General features: G+C 37.5%; 1 protein-coding gene across 1 annotated transcript in view; it reads right to left on the bottom strand.

The window, feature by feature from the left end:
• MLLT3 (MLLT3 super elongation complex subunit) overlaps window positions 1-18,787 on the bottom strand; it is a 266,270-nt gene extending 247,483 nt beyond the window's left edge. The window contains exons 1-2 of the mRNA XM_040632319.1: window positions 18,760-18,787; window positions 17,967-18,272 (exon numbers count right to left, since the gene is read on the bottom strand). Of these exons, the coding sequence (XP_040488253.1) occupies window positions 17,967-18,272; window positions 18,760-18,787 (334 nt within the window). The remainder of the gene's footprint in view (window positions 1-17,966; window positions 18,273-18,759) is intronic.
• Window positions 18,788-18,943: the final 156 nt, after the last annotated feature.

Below are 18,943 nucleotides of genomic sequence, written 5' to 3' on the forward strand. Positions count from 1 at the left end.
TACCTTTGCACCCAAAAACCGGCCCCTTACTTCTCCTCTTCTCTTTACCACCTGTAAGAATCAACACTTCTAAATCATTGATCCAGACCTGATTTTAGCACTCTTCTGTGATCTTATCCAAGGAACAACTTGTACATTTTTATCCAGTGACACAGAGCCAGACTGTTTTTTAAAAATCTATACATCAACCCTCGAAGTACATAGATGAGCCTTCTCATTATAACCCGAAAATTTACCGCTCTAAATTGGAGCCACCTGTTTATAGCTCTGATCTCAAGTACACAGCTTTTATCTCTTAGGTCAACTCTGGCACCTAACATTAGTACTAAATTTCCTCATAACAACTGGATTATGGAATCTCTCAAATTTAACTATATTTTCTCTCTGGTTGGTTTTTTTTTTTTTTTTAAACCAAGGCCAAATGCATTAACATACAACAAAATTCTCAACGTGAGTGATAAAAATGCATTAAAAGTAACCTTTAATCCATGCTATTAACTGATTTTATTCTATTTTGGCACGTTTGAAGTAACTCATCTAAGGATTAGTTAGGCTTTTCTACACTTCTTTTTATCAGGACTCTACCATTCTTGATTTAGTTTTGAGAGAAAAGGGTTTGCAAAAACGATAATAATCTCACAGCTGGAGATGGCTGGCAAGTCCGTTAGTGCTCATTGTGCCCCTAATTTGCAGGAAGCCTTTGTGCTCCTTCTACCCCTCGTTTTACATGCCGAGCAGTTTTCACTGATAAAGTACTTATAGACCAGTTATTTTAGATTAACGAAAAGCCCAGTAAAATTTTATGTAAAATGGCTGCGAACTTTCTCTTTAAAATACTGAAATGTATCTTCCATCTTGATTGCATGAAAATCTTAACCCTGATCATTTGCCTCAGTAGCTTTCCTGTGAGGAGGCAAAGGGAGTCTTAAAATTTTTAAGAAGTATTATTTTCAAACAGAGAAGGAATCCAAAATTTTAGACTACGAATTCAGATTGAATGGCTGAAGCCTCAGGGCAAACACACTGATTTAATCACATAGCAGTAGGTTTCAAAATCTTGCTTTCTTCAGCCTTAACAATGAAGTTATTTCCCTGCCCTTTCAACCTATGGCAATGATGCAAACACATTATGCAGAAAGAACCCAGTATCCAGTATCGTTCGGATTTTTAACACTATGACATCAATGTCGAGAGTAGGTGGCATTGTTCTAACTCGACACTTACCCAAAATGAGATTGTAAAGTCAATGACTTAGTATTTCCTCTGGACTTCAAGCCCCAAAAAGGACACTTAAATACGCCACTGTTATGGATTGTAAGTCAAACTCCATTTCCACAACTTTTCACAAGTTGCCCAGTTCCCTTACAGTCTTCAGGTACAAAAAGCCAGGTCGAACTGAAAAGTCTAAGTTTTTAAATCTGCCTCAGTATAAGCAACACTGTTGAGACTTGTCATATTCCAAGACATGAAACCGTATGGTAATGGAGTGCTAAAGTTCGTCATTTTCTGCTACACCACCTTCCTATAAGTCACAAGTTCAAATCGCAATTACAGAGACTCCTATCCAACACAGCCAGGACATCGTTCATACGGAGCACTGCAAGGATATCTGCAAAGTAGAAAGGATAGTGTCTGAAACTAACAGGGTTAAACAACTTCTTTTGTGAGGCCACTGGCAAAACCTACAGCAGCTGTCTAACTTTGCCTTCAACGATCACAGCAAAACTGTAGGAAGGGATCCAATACAGCGCCAGCCCTGAGTAACCAGATCGTTGCTAGTTCATTTTCAGCCAAGGGAACGGATAATGAAAACAAAATTATTCCTCAGTCAGAAAGCTGACTTGACAAGCTAATTTTTACCAACCTTTAACTTTTATTCACATGTATGGACATAAGAGCGGTTTCTTTTTTGTGTGGAGACAATTTTAATGACTCTAAAATGCTGGCTACGTTAGATAAACCTCAGATGGCTATCACTGCTCTAAACCCACTTACCAAAACTACGGGAAAACTTTTTAGCTATGCAAGGACTAGTCCTGAGCTAAAATAAAAAAGAAAAGGCAAACATTTAGTCAGTGCCATAAACCGGTGAGACACTCAAATGATGTGAATTTTGCAGGGAAGAAAACTTCAGAAGTCACATCATTTTACATTATGACCTAAAATAAGTGTGTAATAATTTTTAATGCAAGAAACCTCAGCTCCTGCAAGACTGCAGTTGTGGACCTAAAATTACTTACATTGTTTAAAATAAACAAAAATCATCTCTCATCGTAGATCACCAAATGGCTTTACCAACACATCTGAAGCCTGCTCCTAACTCTTCTCTACTTTAGCCTACGGAAAACAGGTATTTCAGGACTTAGAGATATGTACCCTAAATAGAAATCCAACATTCTTCAGAAATTAATTTTCTCAAGAATGTAAACCAGGGGAAAAAAGTAATCAAATCAGTGACCCAACAAAGTTATGTTATCACTCTGGCGAATAACCGCCGGTTCACACTGGGAAGAAACTCCAAAATTACTTTCAAATAAGTTATGCAGGACTGGGCGTGATGGCAGCAGTCCCCATTTCAATACTTACGATGTATAAGTAAATCTATTGTTTTATTTAAGTAAGTTTGCCTAAAGAAACATTTTTTTTCCCCTAAAGGGCAGTCTCAATCCAGAATTAAATTGTAATTCCAATCCTGTTTGCTTCCACGGAGTTTTGACCCAAAGCAATTTCAGCAAAATTTCAGGCTAGAATACATTTCAGCTACATGCCACAGGCAAGAGATACTGATTATAAACCTATCTAATATATTTTTTGATTATAATAGATCCTATCATCTTACAGTATTTCCGGTAGGAGTACTAGGACTTCAACAACTTAACAGTTAGAAATGACTACTAGTTGTTGGTTTCCTAAAGGAAAAAATTAAAACAAAAAAAATCTATGAATTAAAATATACACACAAATGGGTAGTCCTGAATTGACATGTATGAATGGCTTACTTGTTTTAAAAAGGAAACCTCAAATCCTGGGTTAATAATATGTGTCACTTTTAGGGATTTAAACCATAAATTCTTCAAATAAAATTAAATAAATTGATTTGTAAGTAATTAACTCTGGGACTTCAATCATGTAAAATTATCTCTGTATATTCTCTATGGCTCGGGAATTTAACTGGTTATGTTCAAAATAATACACTTAGTGGGTCTTGGAGCCCACTGCCTGTAAAATCTCCCATGGAGATTCAAGACCACCCATTGAAAATAGTACAACATTATTGCCTCGAGCAAGAAGCTGGTACATAGGACTGGTTATTCAAGTCTTTTAAATACTATTTTATTGAGGGATTGTGGGAGGTGGGGGAGGGGGCCAAGGGGGATTCATGAGTGGATGGGGGAGGAAATTCAGAAAAAAAACAGAAATTTCTAAAGCAAAGGTTCCTGTAGTTCCCCCTTCACTCCTCATCGCACCCTCCCCCCTTTTTAAACAGCTACATAAACAAAGTAATAAGTGCTCAATTTCAGGGAGAATTACATTATACTCCATTTGAACAGGCTACAAAGTACTTTTATTTGAAAAGCTGCTTCTCCTCTGTTATAAACAAATTTACCCGGCACCACTTTCAGACAAGAGAAGATGGCTAAGGGAGATGGGAGGCAGAGTTAGGAAAAATTCACTCAGTGTCTTAAATAGTTGATCCAATAAAGATCCTTTAGAGAAAACTGTAAGTCTATTTTTTTTTTCCTCCCAGTAGGCAAATCATACAGGAGGGCTTTTCTTTTCTAGCGTACTGCACCCTGTCTCTTTAAATTCCAGGCCTGCCCCATTTCCCACGCATTCAATGAAAGCAACACGTTTGCTGGCCTCTAGCCCACAATGTCAAGTAGTTTTCTTGCTATTGAATTTCAAGATTATTCTTTTGGATCATTTGCCCTTTAGTTTTAAGCACGCCAAAGCAAAAATAATGTCTTTCTACAATAACATAAAGAAAACGCTGAGGCCTTTACAAGTCTACAAGTAGAGAACACCTTGTCCTTTGGCTCTCCTTTCACTGCAAAATATGCTCCCACTCTATATGCTCCAATAAGGGCCATTTATACATTCTCTTGGTCTACCATAGCTTTGTCTGTGCTATAATAAAATTCTATGAGTATATTTAATTTAGTACCAAATTTGGAATTTCTAACAGTCTGCAACACTTCAACTAAGTCTTCGTATTACTCAAGTTCTCAAGGCTTTTGCGTGGTCCCCTGAGTAGTCAGAATAGGTTTTAAAACAATTATTTGATTTTCTGTATTTGCAGTTAAGCCATCTACATAAGTTAATAATAAAAATAGCAAGCAATAAGGGGGAGCTGTAATCATGGGGCCAAAGAGTCTATTTTCCTAATTTCAAACACATCTTAATCCTGAAGAAAAGAAACCAGGCTATTATGAATCCCATTTAGAATTCTCTCCAAAGGAACAGAAATAGTTAAATAAGAATTTATCAGCAGAACCAAATGAAGCCCATGGAAAATGTTACTCCACATGCTAGCAAATGGAACTTAAAGTGGCAATTTTATTCAAGCAGCTAATAAAGAAATGCTCTGATCACAAACATCAATTTTTGTATTTCACATCCTGAGGTGGAGTTAATCTGTCATTTACGAATTTTGTAAAAGCAGCTAAAACCAAAGGAAAAACAGACTTATTCTTATTTGACGTACAGTTTTGACATGCATTTGCGATTGAAAGTATCTTTCAATGGTTATTTTTTTAGTGGTAAAAAGGTAAAGATATTAATATCCCACAGATCATAATATCATGGACTTAACTGGATGAATTTTGGATTGCAAAGAGACCTTTAAGACAACTAAAATTAACTCTATCATTTTGCAGAAATCATTTCGTTTAGTTGTGTTTAAGGAATGCCCATATTAATCTATCTGTACTGTACATAAATCATGAAATTACAATTCTCATTTTTTAAAACTTCTGGTTATTTTTGTAGTTTATATATGAAATATTAAACTGTTTTAATACTAAAATATTGTGTTTACACAAGTATGCATCCGTCCAAAAAGAACCGCCTCTTCTTTCCCTGCCCCAAACATTATTTTTGTCTTGCTTTTGGTAGTTGTTTGGGTGCTTTTTATTTCTCATAATTTACTATTTAACTTCCAAATTATATACAAAGACACAAACTGGAAATGGGTCTTTATTTGCAATTACAGATCCCATTTATTCCTGCCACTATCATGATACATCTAAACATGATATATGCCCTTTCATTTGCCATCAATTTTTAAACTCAGATTTAGGCTCTGGAAAATTCACACACATCAAGATAAACATACTGATTAACAAACTTATCAAAACTCCACAGGAAAAAAGATCAAAACTTTTCAAAACATTCCTAAGCACTCCAAAAATGTACACTGTACTGAAATATTAAACATGGTTGTCTTTCTGTTACAAAGAACATCTTATATGAATCATGTACTCATAAATCAGGTTAATCTGATTCATTTTACAACTTCAACACAGCAACTTTGTTAAGAAAGGTAAGAATATGATTTGCATGCTTTTCTTTAAAGTTCAAAATCAACTTTTGAAACATTTGTGCATATATTATAGTTCTATTAAAGGAAACACTCAGAGTGACAAGGTGATTAAAATTTCAAATAACAAACTATGAAAGTGTTCCTTGGGAAAGACATTTTTACGTTCTAAATGAGATTACTTAAAAAAAAAACTAAAAAGCTTATTGTAAACATGTCCATATGTACATTTAAATATCTAGTTTTACCGTCACTTAAGTAATATGTCTTATTCAAGAAAGCTCAAAAAATCCAGTAAATTTTATAAGCATTTCCTGAAAGCTCCTTTCTATCTGCTAGATAGGGGTGCTGAATATTGGAATAAAGCCAATTTGATACTTTTTAAAAATTTTTTCTTGATATCCCATCTCCCAGAGATAACTTCTATTAACATTTTGCTATAGCATTTTCTTCCCATCTTTTCACTGATGTATTTTTATCTCTCGCATAATTCTCAAAATGTGAGTAATGAACAATTCTGGCCATTCTGATACAAAGATAATGGCCTGAATCAAGTACGAAAATTAAGGATGGGGGCACCTGGGTGGCATAGCGGTTAAGCGTCTGCCTTCGGCTCAAGGCGTGATCCCGGCGTTATGGGATGGAGCCCCACATCAGGCTCCTCCGCTGTGAGCCTGCTTCTTCCTCTCCCACTCCCCCTGCTTGTGTTCCCTCTCTCGCTGGCTGTCTCTATCTCTGTCAAATAAATGAATAAAATCTTAAAAAAAAATAAAAAGAAAATTAAGGATGAAAACAAAACAAAAAAAGAGCCTCTACAGAAAGATACTATATCAAGTGGCACTAACTTCAAGCTACTGAGTAGCCTTTACAACATAATTCTCGTTTCTTTGCTGTTCTCTTTAAATTGTCTGCGTTTGTGTATTTTTGTATATTTGTATAATTAAATCCTTGGCTCTAGCATCATTCACAATTCCTTTAACAAGTTGGAATGATAACTAGAATTTTTTTTTTTAATTAGGCAGCAAGTCACAAGTAAAAAGTGGAAGGGTAATTGCTTTTCAAGACAACTTCAATTAAGAATCTGAATTAGTAAATAGAAAACCTTAAAGGTATGATGAGTGATCAAATATTTGATGTACTGTACTTTCTTTTAACCTGTTTACATGGTAAGTCCAAGTCCCCAATTATTCTGTTGATAATAGAAACATAAGTAGTTATCTGAAACATGATGCTTCAGAAAAACAAACTGAGTGACAAAATTTCAAGGTCTGGCCTACATTATATGAAATAGGGAAAAAAAATCAGTTAACTTTCATGAAAAACGCAGTGGTCTAATAACCTGGTCAAGAGCCATATTTGAACCAGAAGTTCCAAGTAAACATAGGGTATCTTGAGTTCTTGGAATGTTCCAACCTACAAGCAGTGTTGAGGGCTGGCAAAAATGGCACCAATATTATCAGAAAGTAACTTTTCATAACAAAAACATAATCACCTATCTGGTTAATTACCCTACTTCCCTGTTACTGCAGGTGAGTCTTTCACCCAGTTCACTGTTCACTCACCATTAACAAAGGTAAAAATCCCAACATACAGAAGTTCATATCAACATTTTCTTTTTTCAAAAAAAATCATTCTCCGAACTACCACATTATGAAACGTAAGAAATTAAATACAGCAACACGTCTATCCACCATGATAACCAATACACAGTTGATATCTAATAAATGGTAGTTATTTCATTAGGAACACACTAGATCAAGGATATGCTCAGAACTTATCCTTTAAAAAAAAAAAAAACTAAGGAAAAATAATATTTCAGAGCTGGAAAAGCCCACAGAGCTTATTTAGTCCAAACACATCCCTCTGCCTCCCAGGCCAGAGCCTTTCCTACTGCATTGCTGAATACTGCTCTACAAGTTTCTGGAATACATCTGACTCCTATTTTTAAAGCTAAAAGGCTAGTTGTATTTCATGGATTAAGTAGTTAAAAAAAAAAAAAAAGTGACAGACCTGGCCAAGTCTCTCAAATTTGTGACTAACTTTTGAAAAAGCATCCAAAGTAGGTGAAAAAAAAAAAAAAAGATTAAGGAAGAAGAGACAGAAAAGGAGAAAATTCATTTTTGCCTACAACATAGGCTAAAACCCATTCTAGAAAATGTGATTCTCAGCCGACACAATGCTTCTTGCTAAATTCAAGTGGTGGTTCTGTTTACACAAAGTCAATTATTAGAGGTACAGAAGAAATCAGTTTCAGAACACGGAGTAATAATTTACCACTTAAGGGAGTGGAAGCTGAAGTCAGGATTCTAAAACTTAGCCGCCTTGCAGTATCTGCCTTTATACTGTTGCCAAAAACGTCCAATGTCCAGACTACATTGATGGAAGGTATGAGGACCGTCCACAGTGATAATATAGGTCCCATCTCATGGGACGTGTAACTAATGCAACATAGGAGGAACAACAGACACATATACAAGGAGAGGCCAGTGCAGGACTCATGGAGCATGTAACACGTGCTCCCGCTCAGTGTTTATATGAGGAAAAAGTAGCTTCCCACTGCTCCTTACTGTATCTGTGCATAGGTAGGAAGTCGCACAACAAGCATCTGTGGTAAGACAATTTGGAGCTACATCGACATTTTGAATAAGCTATCCCACTAAAAGCAACCAAATCCCAACAGCCTAAACTTGATTTTTCATTTAGTCACTACAAAACAGTTGCTTATAATACGGGAACAGGGAAAGAAATTAAACAACAGAAAAAAAATTTGTAAAATAAAATATTTCTTCAATACAAAGAAACCTCTCATTATGCTGCAACTCCCACTAATGCAGTATTTGGGGTAAAAGGTATGGATAACATAAAGTCCAATGAACCTTGCTTTTAAACATCCAAAATGTTACAAATGTACAGCAAAACAAATAGGTACCTAAAATAATCTGATAGTAATCTCCCCCAACACCACCCAGGTTAGGAGGGGGAAGAAGTAGGACATAAAACCCATCTGCAAAGATTAAAGACGTCATGTAGACTAAATTTGTATCCAGATACATTAAGAGGCAAGCAACTCTGAGAGCCGCTGCAGGCCACTGCTGTTATTAATATTTTAGGAAACTGTTAATGTATATTTTGCTTCTTAAAATCAATACATACACACAGCATTTGGCCCGGTATTGATGGGAAAATAACGATTTCTGCTGAAAAAAATCTACTTTTGGCAAAATTAAATATTTTAAAATTTATTTGGCTCAGAGAATATCAATCTTCTGACATGGATAATAACTCTAATTAAATTCAACTGGTCATCTTTATAATCACTTATGAACATTATTTTAAATAAACGGACCTTAGAATTAAGTTCAAGATAAACCATAATTTTCTTTAAAAAAAAAAATGATGCATTGATTTTATCCAAAGAGTTAATTGTTAACTACTACATACCAACTAAATCACACCCAAATACTAGCGTTATCTGTTTAGAAACTCAATGATAATAGCCTTCTTCAGGCCTTAATCACTGCAAATGTATCACACTTAAAAGAATTATATCATACAACATTATTTCTTAAAACAGTGTTCTGGACCCTTTATGGAACTGCTATCCTACCGTGGTGGGGAGGCAAAATATCAGGGGATACCTACCATTTAGTAACAATTTTTCCTAATGATTTAATCTCAAAGGAAAACCTTAAATTAATCCACACAATAAATCTGATTTTGCCTGAAAGTAGCTGTAGAACTTTTCCCCCTTCAACAGCATCTACCATGGTTACCACCACTTAATTAAATCCTAGATCATGTCTACAAAAGCAGTTATTGCTGAACATTTGTCTGCTAATATAAGTGAATAATTATTCAACATTTTAAAAGTAAACATTTACCACCGTTTATTACTAGCTATCTTTTTGCACCAGCACATTTGTGACTCATTGTGTCTACATGCAAGATCACTTCACATTTCTAGGCTTCCGATTCAAAGTAAAAAGAGGATAAATAAAGATGAAGAATCTCAAATGTCCTTTCCAGCTCTACAAGACACAAGCACGTTGAAGGCAGGGACCTCCTGTTTCTTACTTCTCCCCCAGTCCTTTCCCCGTATCCTGCCCATATAAAGTCTGTTGGTTAAGCACATTACCAAGCCCACAAATTATATTCTTAAACAAAACCCCAAAACCACACAGGAAAACAAAACAAAATAGATCAATTTGGCAAAATTAAAAACTTGTGTATGCCAAAGAGATACCATACATTAGGCTACAAGAAAAAGAAACAAGAATGAGACAAAATATTTTCAATGCAAATAACAAAGGATTAAAATCCTACAGATAAGAAAAAGACAAAGATCCCAATAGTTTCTTTTTTAAAAAAGACAAAGAATATTTTTAAAAGTCAATAAAGAGGAAATCCAAACGGTCAGTAAACATATAGAAAACTCTTAACCCCACTGGAAACCAGAGAAATGCAAATGAAAACAAAAGATACCATATTTCAACTAAATATAAAAATAAGAAATCTGAAAATATCCAACGTTGGCAAAGCTGTACAGAAAATGGTACTCATTCCCTGACAGAGTATAAACTGTCACAACTACTTTGTAGAGCAATCTGACAATGTCTAATACAAATGAAAACGCACACACAACTCAAATTCCAGGCCTATGTCCAAAATCTTGTTCATTTGTACAAGGTAACACGTTCAAAGATGTTCACTGCACAGAAAATGACCTATATGTTCTTTAATAGGGGAACATAAAAGTAAGCATAGACCCTCTTCCTACCATGAAATACTGAAAAGAAGAAACTAAAGGAAATAAATTGGTTCTCTACAGATGAAATGTGTGTGAAAAGGTTCAAACATGCAGAGTGGGGGGAAACAGCAAGGTACAAAATTATTCACTCATGAAAATGTTCTGGAATTAAACAGTGGCAACTGTCGCACAACATGTGAATATACTAAAAGCCACTGATGTTACACTTCAAAGGGGTACATTTTATAGTATGCGAATTATATCTCAATTTTTAAAAAGGATTCATCCAGCATGATACTGTTCATGGAGATTTTGTAACATATTATTACTTGCAGTAGTATAAATGTGCAAATGTACATAAACAGAATGGAAGAAAGTCTGGAGTTGAAAGAAAGGATTGGGAAGCATCTAAAAACTTTAGCGGCATCTATAATACCTAATCCTCTAAAATCAAAACAAAAAATCAAATGTGATAAAACGTAAACATTTATTCAACCTTGATAGTGGGGATATGAATGTTTGTTGTATTATTCTTTCCTTTGTATCTTCCTGGGGTTTTTTGGGGTTTTGTTTGGGTTTTTTGTTTTGTTTTGGGGTTTTTTTGTTTGTTTTTGTTGTTGTTGAGCAATACAACGACAGCACAAAACAGGCATATCATAAACGACAAACAGTAAATATATACATACCTAAATATATGCAGCACTGTTAATTAAATAAATGCAAATAAAAACGAAGTTTTGCTTCATCCAGCAAATTGACAAAGATTTACAAAAACAAACAAACAGTTAATTCCCAGTATTGGCAACCATGTGGGGAAAAGGGAATTCTCCCAATCCCTGGGGAAGTATAAACTGATATAATCTTTTTGGAGGAAAGTTTGGTAATGCATTTATCAAAATTTTAAATTTTTACACCTTGTCTCGACTATCTCCTGGGAAATTTAACACAAGGAAATTACAGGAAAAACCATAAAAACGAATGTCTCAGATGTCCATCATAGCATTATTCATAACAAATTAAAACTAAGAACAATCTAAATGTCCACGTGAAGTTGTAATGAATGTATATTTGATGTAATACCATAAAATCCAGCTCTAAAAAGATGATATTTATCATATACCAGGAGGGTAGGAATATTAATTTATGCTGTATCCCCAGCTCCTAGAAGTGTTCTAGCCACATAGGAACTCCAAAAATTACCTGTTGAATGAATTCAGGTAATTTAGTTAACGTGTGTGTGTGTGTGTGTATGTGTGTGTGTGTGTTTGTATATACAGATATAGCTATCTACTAAAATATTAATTATGGTTCTCTATAAAGAATTTTCAGGTAACTTCTCTTTATATTTGTACGGTTTGATTTTTCACAATGAACACACACCTATAAATTAAAAAAAAAAAAAACACCATTCTCAACTGCATGAAAAAAATATATGGGTTCCTCATAAAAGCTGCATTGTACACTGTACAAGTTCTATAAGTTTAAAAAAAACTAATGAATTACCTGTAATATCAATGGACTCTTTCCAGACAAATTACATTCTCAAAAATGAATACTGCACTACAAACAAGAATAAGGAGAACCACAAAATACAAGAGAATAAAAGATTAAAGCATGAAAATGTATGTTACAAGGAAGAGATGAACTACAGAGACTCTGGCCACACACACACAAAGCAAAATGTTTCAAAAGAACATTAATATGTATCACTGAGACAAGAGAATTTCTCTTTCTACATGGTAGCTTCTTCTTTGAGGAGTAAAACATAAAATCAAGCAAGTATAAAAGCCAAGGGAAAAAATTACAGAATTCTATATCACTTTCATCGGGACAGTAAGAAACCCTGAGATCAGAGATCGAAATCATTCTAAAATCTGTCCAATAAATATATTTAAATATAAATAAAGTTCAGTAATACACCAAGTCCTTGCTTAATTATGTAACTGGGACAATTGTGTTTCACATCTCCTCCCCTCCCAAGTATTTAAGCTTTCCAAGTTACCTTTTGAAGACGTAAGCCACTAAGAGAGTTAAAAAGAAAAAAAAGAAGAAGAAGAAGAAGATTCTCTGCATCTTAGAACTGTAAAAGCTGTGTTAAGTAGTAAGGGTCATCTGTAATAGTTGACCAGAAAAACAACTAAAGGGCTAAGGTTGACCTGCAGAAGACCACTGGAAACAAACTTGAAAGAACAAAGAATCTTAAAGGTAAAATTAAGAAAGCGATTGATATCCCTGCCAGGTCTACCTCACAGAGGTAGTTCTAGAGACGGTCACCTAAAATAAGAGATGTAAAAGGCTTCTGCTTATACAAATAATATGCCATAAACTGGACAATGATATTAATGGTAAAATATATCCACTAAAACCCAAGTTTGGATTTTCTTTTTCTGAAAAAAAAAAAAAAAACTGTTAGAGAATTGCTATAATAGAATTTAACCGTGCAAATACCTTGGAAGACTTATCTTTCCTCTTTCCATTAAATGTTTTTATTAGCAATGATAATAATGGCTTTAAAAACTCAGCTTCCACATATTAATAGGGGAGCTGATCCGTGCCAGGTTCTGTGTTGAATATTTTATATCAAGAGGTTCACTGAGTGTATTCGGGGACCTCAGGATCCCCAAAACCTTTTCCAGGGCAATCCTATTGCCTATTTTTATAACAACTCTAAGATATTATTTGCCTCCTTCACTCATTCTCTCATGAGAGTACTGTGGAGTTTTCCAGAGGCTACATGATGTGTGATAACACAACAGACTGAATGCAGAAGCACGTACGCTGATCCAGTTATTTCAAAACATCAAAAAGATTTGTACACACAAAAAGTAAAATAATACCACACTTCTCACTCCTTTTTCTTGAAAATACTCATTTTTCATTAAAATACTATTCACATGCTACCTTTAATGGGTTGATTATTGTTATCTTTAAACAAATTAATAAATAACTTTTTAAATGTCTCAAGTTTAATTTCTAATACCATAAATATCCATAGATATAACTTACCTAGAAAAAGCTCTTTGGAGTCAATTTTTAAAAGTGTAAATCAGTCTTAAGACAAACAAATTTGAGGACAGCTGATTCATATTTAACCCTCAATTTATGAGATAATGGTTCTATTCTTTCATCATTCCAGGAACACAGATAAGATCACGAAAGGACTTGCTCAAGATCATACAAGGAGTGGGGCACCTGAGAGGCTCAGACGGTTCAGCGTCTGACTGCAGCTCAGGTCATGATCTCAGGGTTCTGGGATAGAGCCCCAAGTTGGGATATCCTGTTCAGCGGGGAGTCTGCTCCTCCCCCTCCATTCCCCTGCTCCTGCTCTTTCTCTCTCTCAAATAATAAATAAAATCTTAAAAAGAAAAAAATCATACAAGGAGTCTCTTAAGCCAGCATTTGAATACAAGTCTGTAATTCCTAACCCTAACTCCTCACCGCTGAGCAACAATATCTACCCAAGACAGTTCTATATTGGGTCTTTACTCTTTGTCTTTTAGTCTTAAAAAGTAATGAGTGCTCACTGGAATGTTTTAAATATACAGAAATAACTTTTAAAAAATCGAACACTATAAAAACAACCTCCTATCACTGCCTGTGCACCCACTAGAGAAAACTACTGGTAGGAGCTGGGTTCCCGCTCATCCAAAATTCATTTAGTTATACACACACACACATACACTTTTTATTTGTACAACATACTTTTTAAATGGATCACACTGATTTAGTGACTTGCCTTATTTCCCTTAATATCTCTCGCAGATCATCCTGCATCTACAAATAGATTTACCCCCTTTTAATAGATCACCATCATTTAACTGTACCCAGCAGGGGTCCTCTCTATGGCTTGCTTCCAAATTTTTGCTGTTTAAAAAAGTCGCAAGAAATATGTTGTAGCGATGTATAGTTGTGAAGCCTTATCTGTTGGAAAATCCCTGGAAGTAAAATTGGTGGGTCAAAGGGTATAAGCATTTAAAATCTTAATAGATGTTGCCAAATGCCCTCCACAATGTCCATGCCCGATCTGCATTCCCACTAATAGCACCGGAGATTTCCTTCAATAATTCAACTTTTAAGTGCCTTGGAAAATTATGCTGTATGTTGCTTCAAAATGCCAAGTAGCAGAACTGCTCTCAATGGTCATCTTAATTCCATGAAGAACTCTACACAAATCTTCTAACACTCACTGAATGTATCAGAATAGTTATCCGTCTTTATTTTTTCCTGAAACCTTTTAAATAATTCAGAAGAGAAAACACACCAGGTGCACGCAGTATCTTCAACTAGTTGGGTCTCAAATTTTAGGTACCCTGATAAAAAGTTACCCAAGTTATTTCAGAAGACTCTTTAACACAAATCAGAACTATGCAGTAACACTGGGTTCAACCTTTTAAATCAAAGGAAAGTTCTAAGTGTGGATTTATTATGCTTTATCTGCCCACTCAAAGGACTAGGGCTACAAATAAAAAGCTATCAAATCATACCAGTGGCCAAATTAGCTTACATAAAATAATAAGCAACAGATTTCATATCATAAATGTCAATGGAACAGACTGCAATAGTTAAGAATGGCTGTAATTGGAAAGAAAGTTCACTCAAATTCACATCATACTGAAAATGAAAACATTAATATTTTAAATGAAATGTTTTGAATGTGACCATTCATTTCAGTCATATCAGACTATTATAAATCTTTGGTACTAATAAATAAGATATGGTCTTTTTTTGCAAGTAGATAGTTTTAAAATGCATTATACTCTGACCTGCCTATTCTGCACCAGCTAATGGATATTCCAGGCTTCACTATTTCATCAAAATCTCTCTTCTAGGACTCTAGGCTAGTAATTTTAAGTTAAAAGTCTCCAACCCATCTTTGAGACAGAGTAAACCCTCATTAATTCAAGTCCAATTAGCTCAATTCTGAAATGGTACATGTAATTCTCATTAAGCAACAAGTTGAAAATACTGTAATTTCTCCCTCTACAAGTTCTCATAATATTACTGTGAAATAAAGGAAATCAACCTGAAAATCAATTTGCTTTTCCAAACCAAAGATTTACAAAACTAAGGACTCATCCATCTTCATGGCTGAGCAGTTCATCCTCAGTGTGAAGGTCCATTTCTGTTTATCAGCTACTGTATATAGTGAAAGTGATTTAACCTGTCATTATCAAGAGCCATTTACAGCTTGGCGTAAGTGCATTTCTTTTAAATATCTTGTAACTCATATTTCTCACAAAGCCATTCTTGCAGTTTCTCCCATTTCCAATTTCTCACTTACAGATCTATAAAATGGCAAATATAGCACCTTAAAAGGTACAGAAGTAGATTCTGCAATGCCTGGCATCCTTATTCTGTATTTATTCTTATCATTTTGAAAGATGTTATAAGCCCAAATATAAGTCTCAGGATTAAGTGGCATGTTTGGTGTTACTTGAATTTACAACTAACTATTCCCAATGAACAGAGAAACCTTCTCTTGCAATCTGAATCATGTGTAATTACAGTATGACAAGGTCTCTCCTGGGCTATGTAAGCTGGCATTTTTCCCAGGACTTGTCACATCATGGGAAGCACACATACAAATAAAAATCCAAAAATAAACATTTTAAAACAATGGCTTATAGACTACATAAAGAAACTCCACAGTTGAAAATAAAACACTGAAGAGCCCAACCAGCAAGCAGGCATCTCTCACTGGAGACGGCTAAGACATCAGTGTTATCAAGCAGCTTACCACGCCTAGCAACAACTCCCAGGTGTGGGCTTTGCAGGGCAGCACCCTCATGTTCCCTTGGGCTGGGCAGAAAATCATTAAGTAGGGGAAATGCAGGGGAACATGGCCACAGATACACTGAAGCAGAGAAACAGTGGTGAATTCTGGGGAGGCTGGTCATCTTTAATTTCATAATGCCAATTGCTTGATTGTTAAGGCGCCTAAACAAAGTTATCTTAAGAGCTACATCTTCTGCCAACTGACTTAGTTTTCCTAATACAATAAATATTGCTTTTGTTGTTGTTGTTCAATGTATTTCATCTCGAAGTGAGTAGCAGCCAAGTAGTCCTAACAGTGGATACCAAGGACCTTAGAAGGTGGTTTCTTTTGTTTAAACTCCTCTGCAGTGGCTCTATAGATAACATGGAAAAGGGAGAGGGAGAAGCATCACACTCAACCTCACATAGTGACAGAAACTTGACAACGCTCATCCTAATTACAGTGTTGAGGAAATATGAAGTAAAAGATCTCTGGCTATATTTTGATTTAAAATGCTAACATAATCAAAATGTTATTTCCTAGAGGCCATGCATATTCCTACCCCTCTATTAGGGGCTGTATTAATTTATTAAGCATCCAGCAAAGCCCATCAAATTCAACTGTGCAAGTTTTCGAGAGGAGCTAAAAAACAAACCACTAAAGGCAAAACACACAATCCTACACCACATTCCATGAGCTCTGGAAGCAAAAATAAGCATCCACACAAACCTCTGCCACCTTTGGAGGTGGCATTTCTCCTTTATTCAGCTCTTCAATGCTCAATAATTTCCAGTAGCTCTAAGCAGAATGGATTTATTATGATGTTACTCTAAGAAACTGCAGGAGTTCTAGATGCCAATAAAGATTACGGATCAAATGGAAGATAACTACTAACCATTGTGTCGAGTTAGATAAATAAACCCGCTCACAAACAAAGCACCTTATTGTATTTCTACTGTTACCTCCACTAATCCAACTAAAACAACCAGACAGTAGCTTTCCGGAGGCTGAAGCGAATAGAAATCGGATTTCCCAAACCCTCTTTAAATTTCTTCCAAAATAACACCCCGTTTCTTTTTTTCAAAACTGCCCTGCCCTTTATGGAAGATGTCTGGGACCCGAGCGGGCTGAGCTGGATTATGCAAACTAAAGACCCAGGCTAAAAACCAAGGTGGGGAAGGACAGAAGCAGAAGGCAGCACCACATCGTTCCTCTGAAACTTAGCTTCGACCTTTGCGGGGACCCTCTTCCCCGCAGATCACATGGGGCAGAGACTCCGGAACGCTGCTCGCAAATCGAAGGAGCAATCAAGCGCCAACGGGGGCTAGGGACGGGTAAGCCCCCCGACTACCCAGAAAATGCTGACGGTGCCGAAGAGGGGTGGCTAACCCACAGAAAGGAAAATCTGACAACCGGCACCCGGTGCCGAATACACAGGGAGGAAGGCAGAGAAGACCCTAAAGAGAGGCGACTTCCCAAGACGGAACAATAACTACATCCCATGCATGCCTTGCTAATAACACAGGTAAATCTCAATTTCTCTAGGAAAGAAAAAAGGCGCAAGCTGTTTATTCCCTCCAGCCCCACCCCCCTCGACACCTCCAAACCCAACAACTAATTGAACCTTCCCCACAGAACCCGCTGCTAACCCCAGAGGACCGGTGAGGGCTGGCTTGGGATGAATAAACACTCGACACCTGACGGTCCTTTCTCGGCGGTGACTTTCCCGAGGCCGAAGTGGCGCGCGCGCGGGCGGGAGCCCGGACCTGGCCAGCGCGGCGCCGCGCACCCTGGTCCCGAGGCGACGCCGGCGAGCGCGACGCGGGGGGCGGGGAGAGGGGCAGGGGGACCGCCCGGGCCAAGCGATTGTTTCCTCCGCGAGCAAAGACATTTTTTATCAAGCTCCTTTTGTATTCGAGCCCTACCTCTTTTTGGCCTAGGAAAGCTTTCGTGCAAGTGGAAGACGACTTTCTCCACAAAGTGCTGTATGTTACTGTGCTCCGGGCCGCGCACGAACACCATCCAGTCGTGGGTGAAGCCCTCCACGGTGGGTTTTTTCCTCACCTGGGCGCGGTGCCCCAGCTCCAGCTTCACCTGCACGGCACACTGCGGGCAGGGGGAGGAGAGAGAGCCGTGAACAACAGGAAGGCGACCGTTCGACACTGAACATTGCGCCTGACATTTTTTTTCCTCCTTCTTGAAACGCACATAAAAGGAAACGGCGGTGCCCTCTGCATCCACGTTTCACGCGCGTGGGCGCGCGCACACCCCACACCCCCAAAGACACCCCGCCCGGCCCCCGGGGCCCCGCATCCAAACCCGCAGGGATTGTAACGGAATGTTGCCCCCAATCGGGAAGGGGGTCCGGGGTGGGGGGGAGAGGGGAGAGCACACTCAGCCACTACAAACACGACAACAAATGCATCGGAAACAAATTAGAAGACAATTAGGAGGCGATGCCGGGGCGGTTTCCCGGCGTGGGAAGGGAGGTAGCCTGGACCCCGAGGGGGGATTCTGGTGAGCCCCCTCCCTGAAAGTACCGCGGCGACAGGCACACGCCGAGGAAGTCTTTGTGTACGTGTGTGTGTGCGTGCGTGTGGAGCGCTGTGCCAGGCGGAATGGAAACTACAGGCAGCCTCTGCTGATGGGCACAAACTCCCGTGCTCTGAGCACTGGGTTCGTGCACAACAAAAATGAGACGTCGTCACACACACACGCCCGCAGGAGAACACGGCGAGGCATCCATAACTTAAGGCACCCCGCACCCCCCAGCGAAAAGCCCCACGCGATCGGCGAGGCCAGCCTCACAGAGCCCCCGAAACACACTTCCAAGAGCCAAAGTGGCCCCAAAGTAGCTCCCTCCTCCCCCCGAAAATAAAATTCAGAAAGGCAGGGCGGCGGG

Source organism: Ursus maritimus, unplaced genomic scaffold (genome assembly GCF_017311325.1).
Source record: "Ursus maritimus isolate PB19 unplaced genomic scaffold, ASM1731132v1 scaffold_17, whole genome shotgun sequence".
Classification (NCBI taxonomy): domain Eukaryota; kingdom Metazoa; phylum Chordata; class Mammalia; order Carnivora; family Ursidae; genus Ursus; species Ursus maritimus.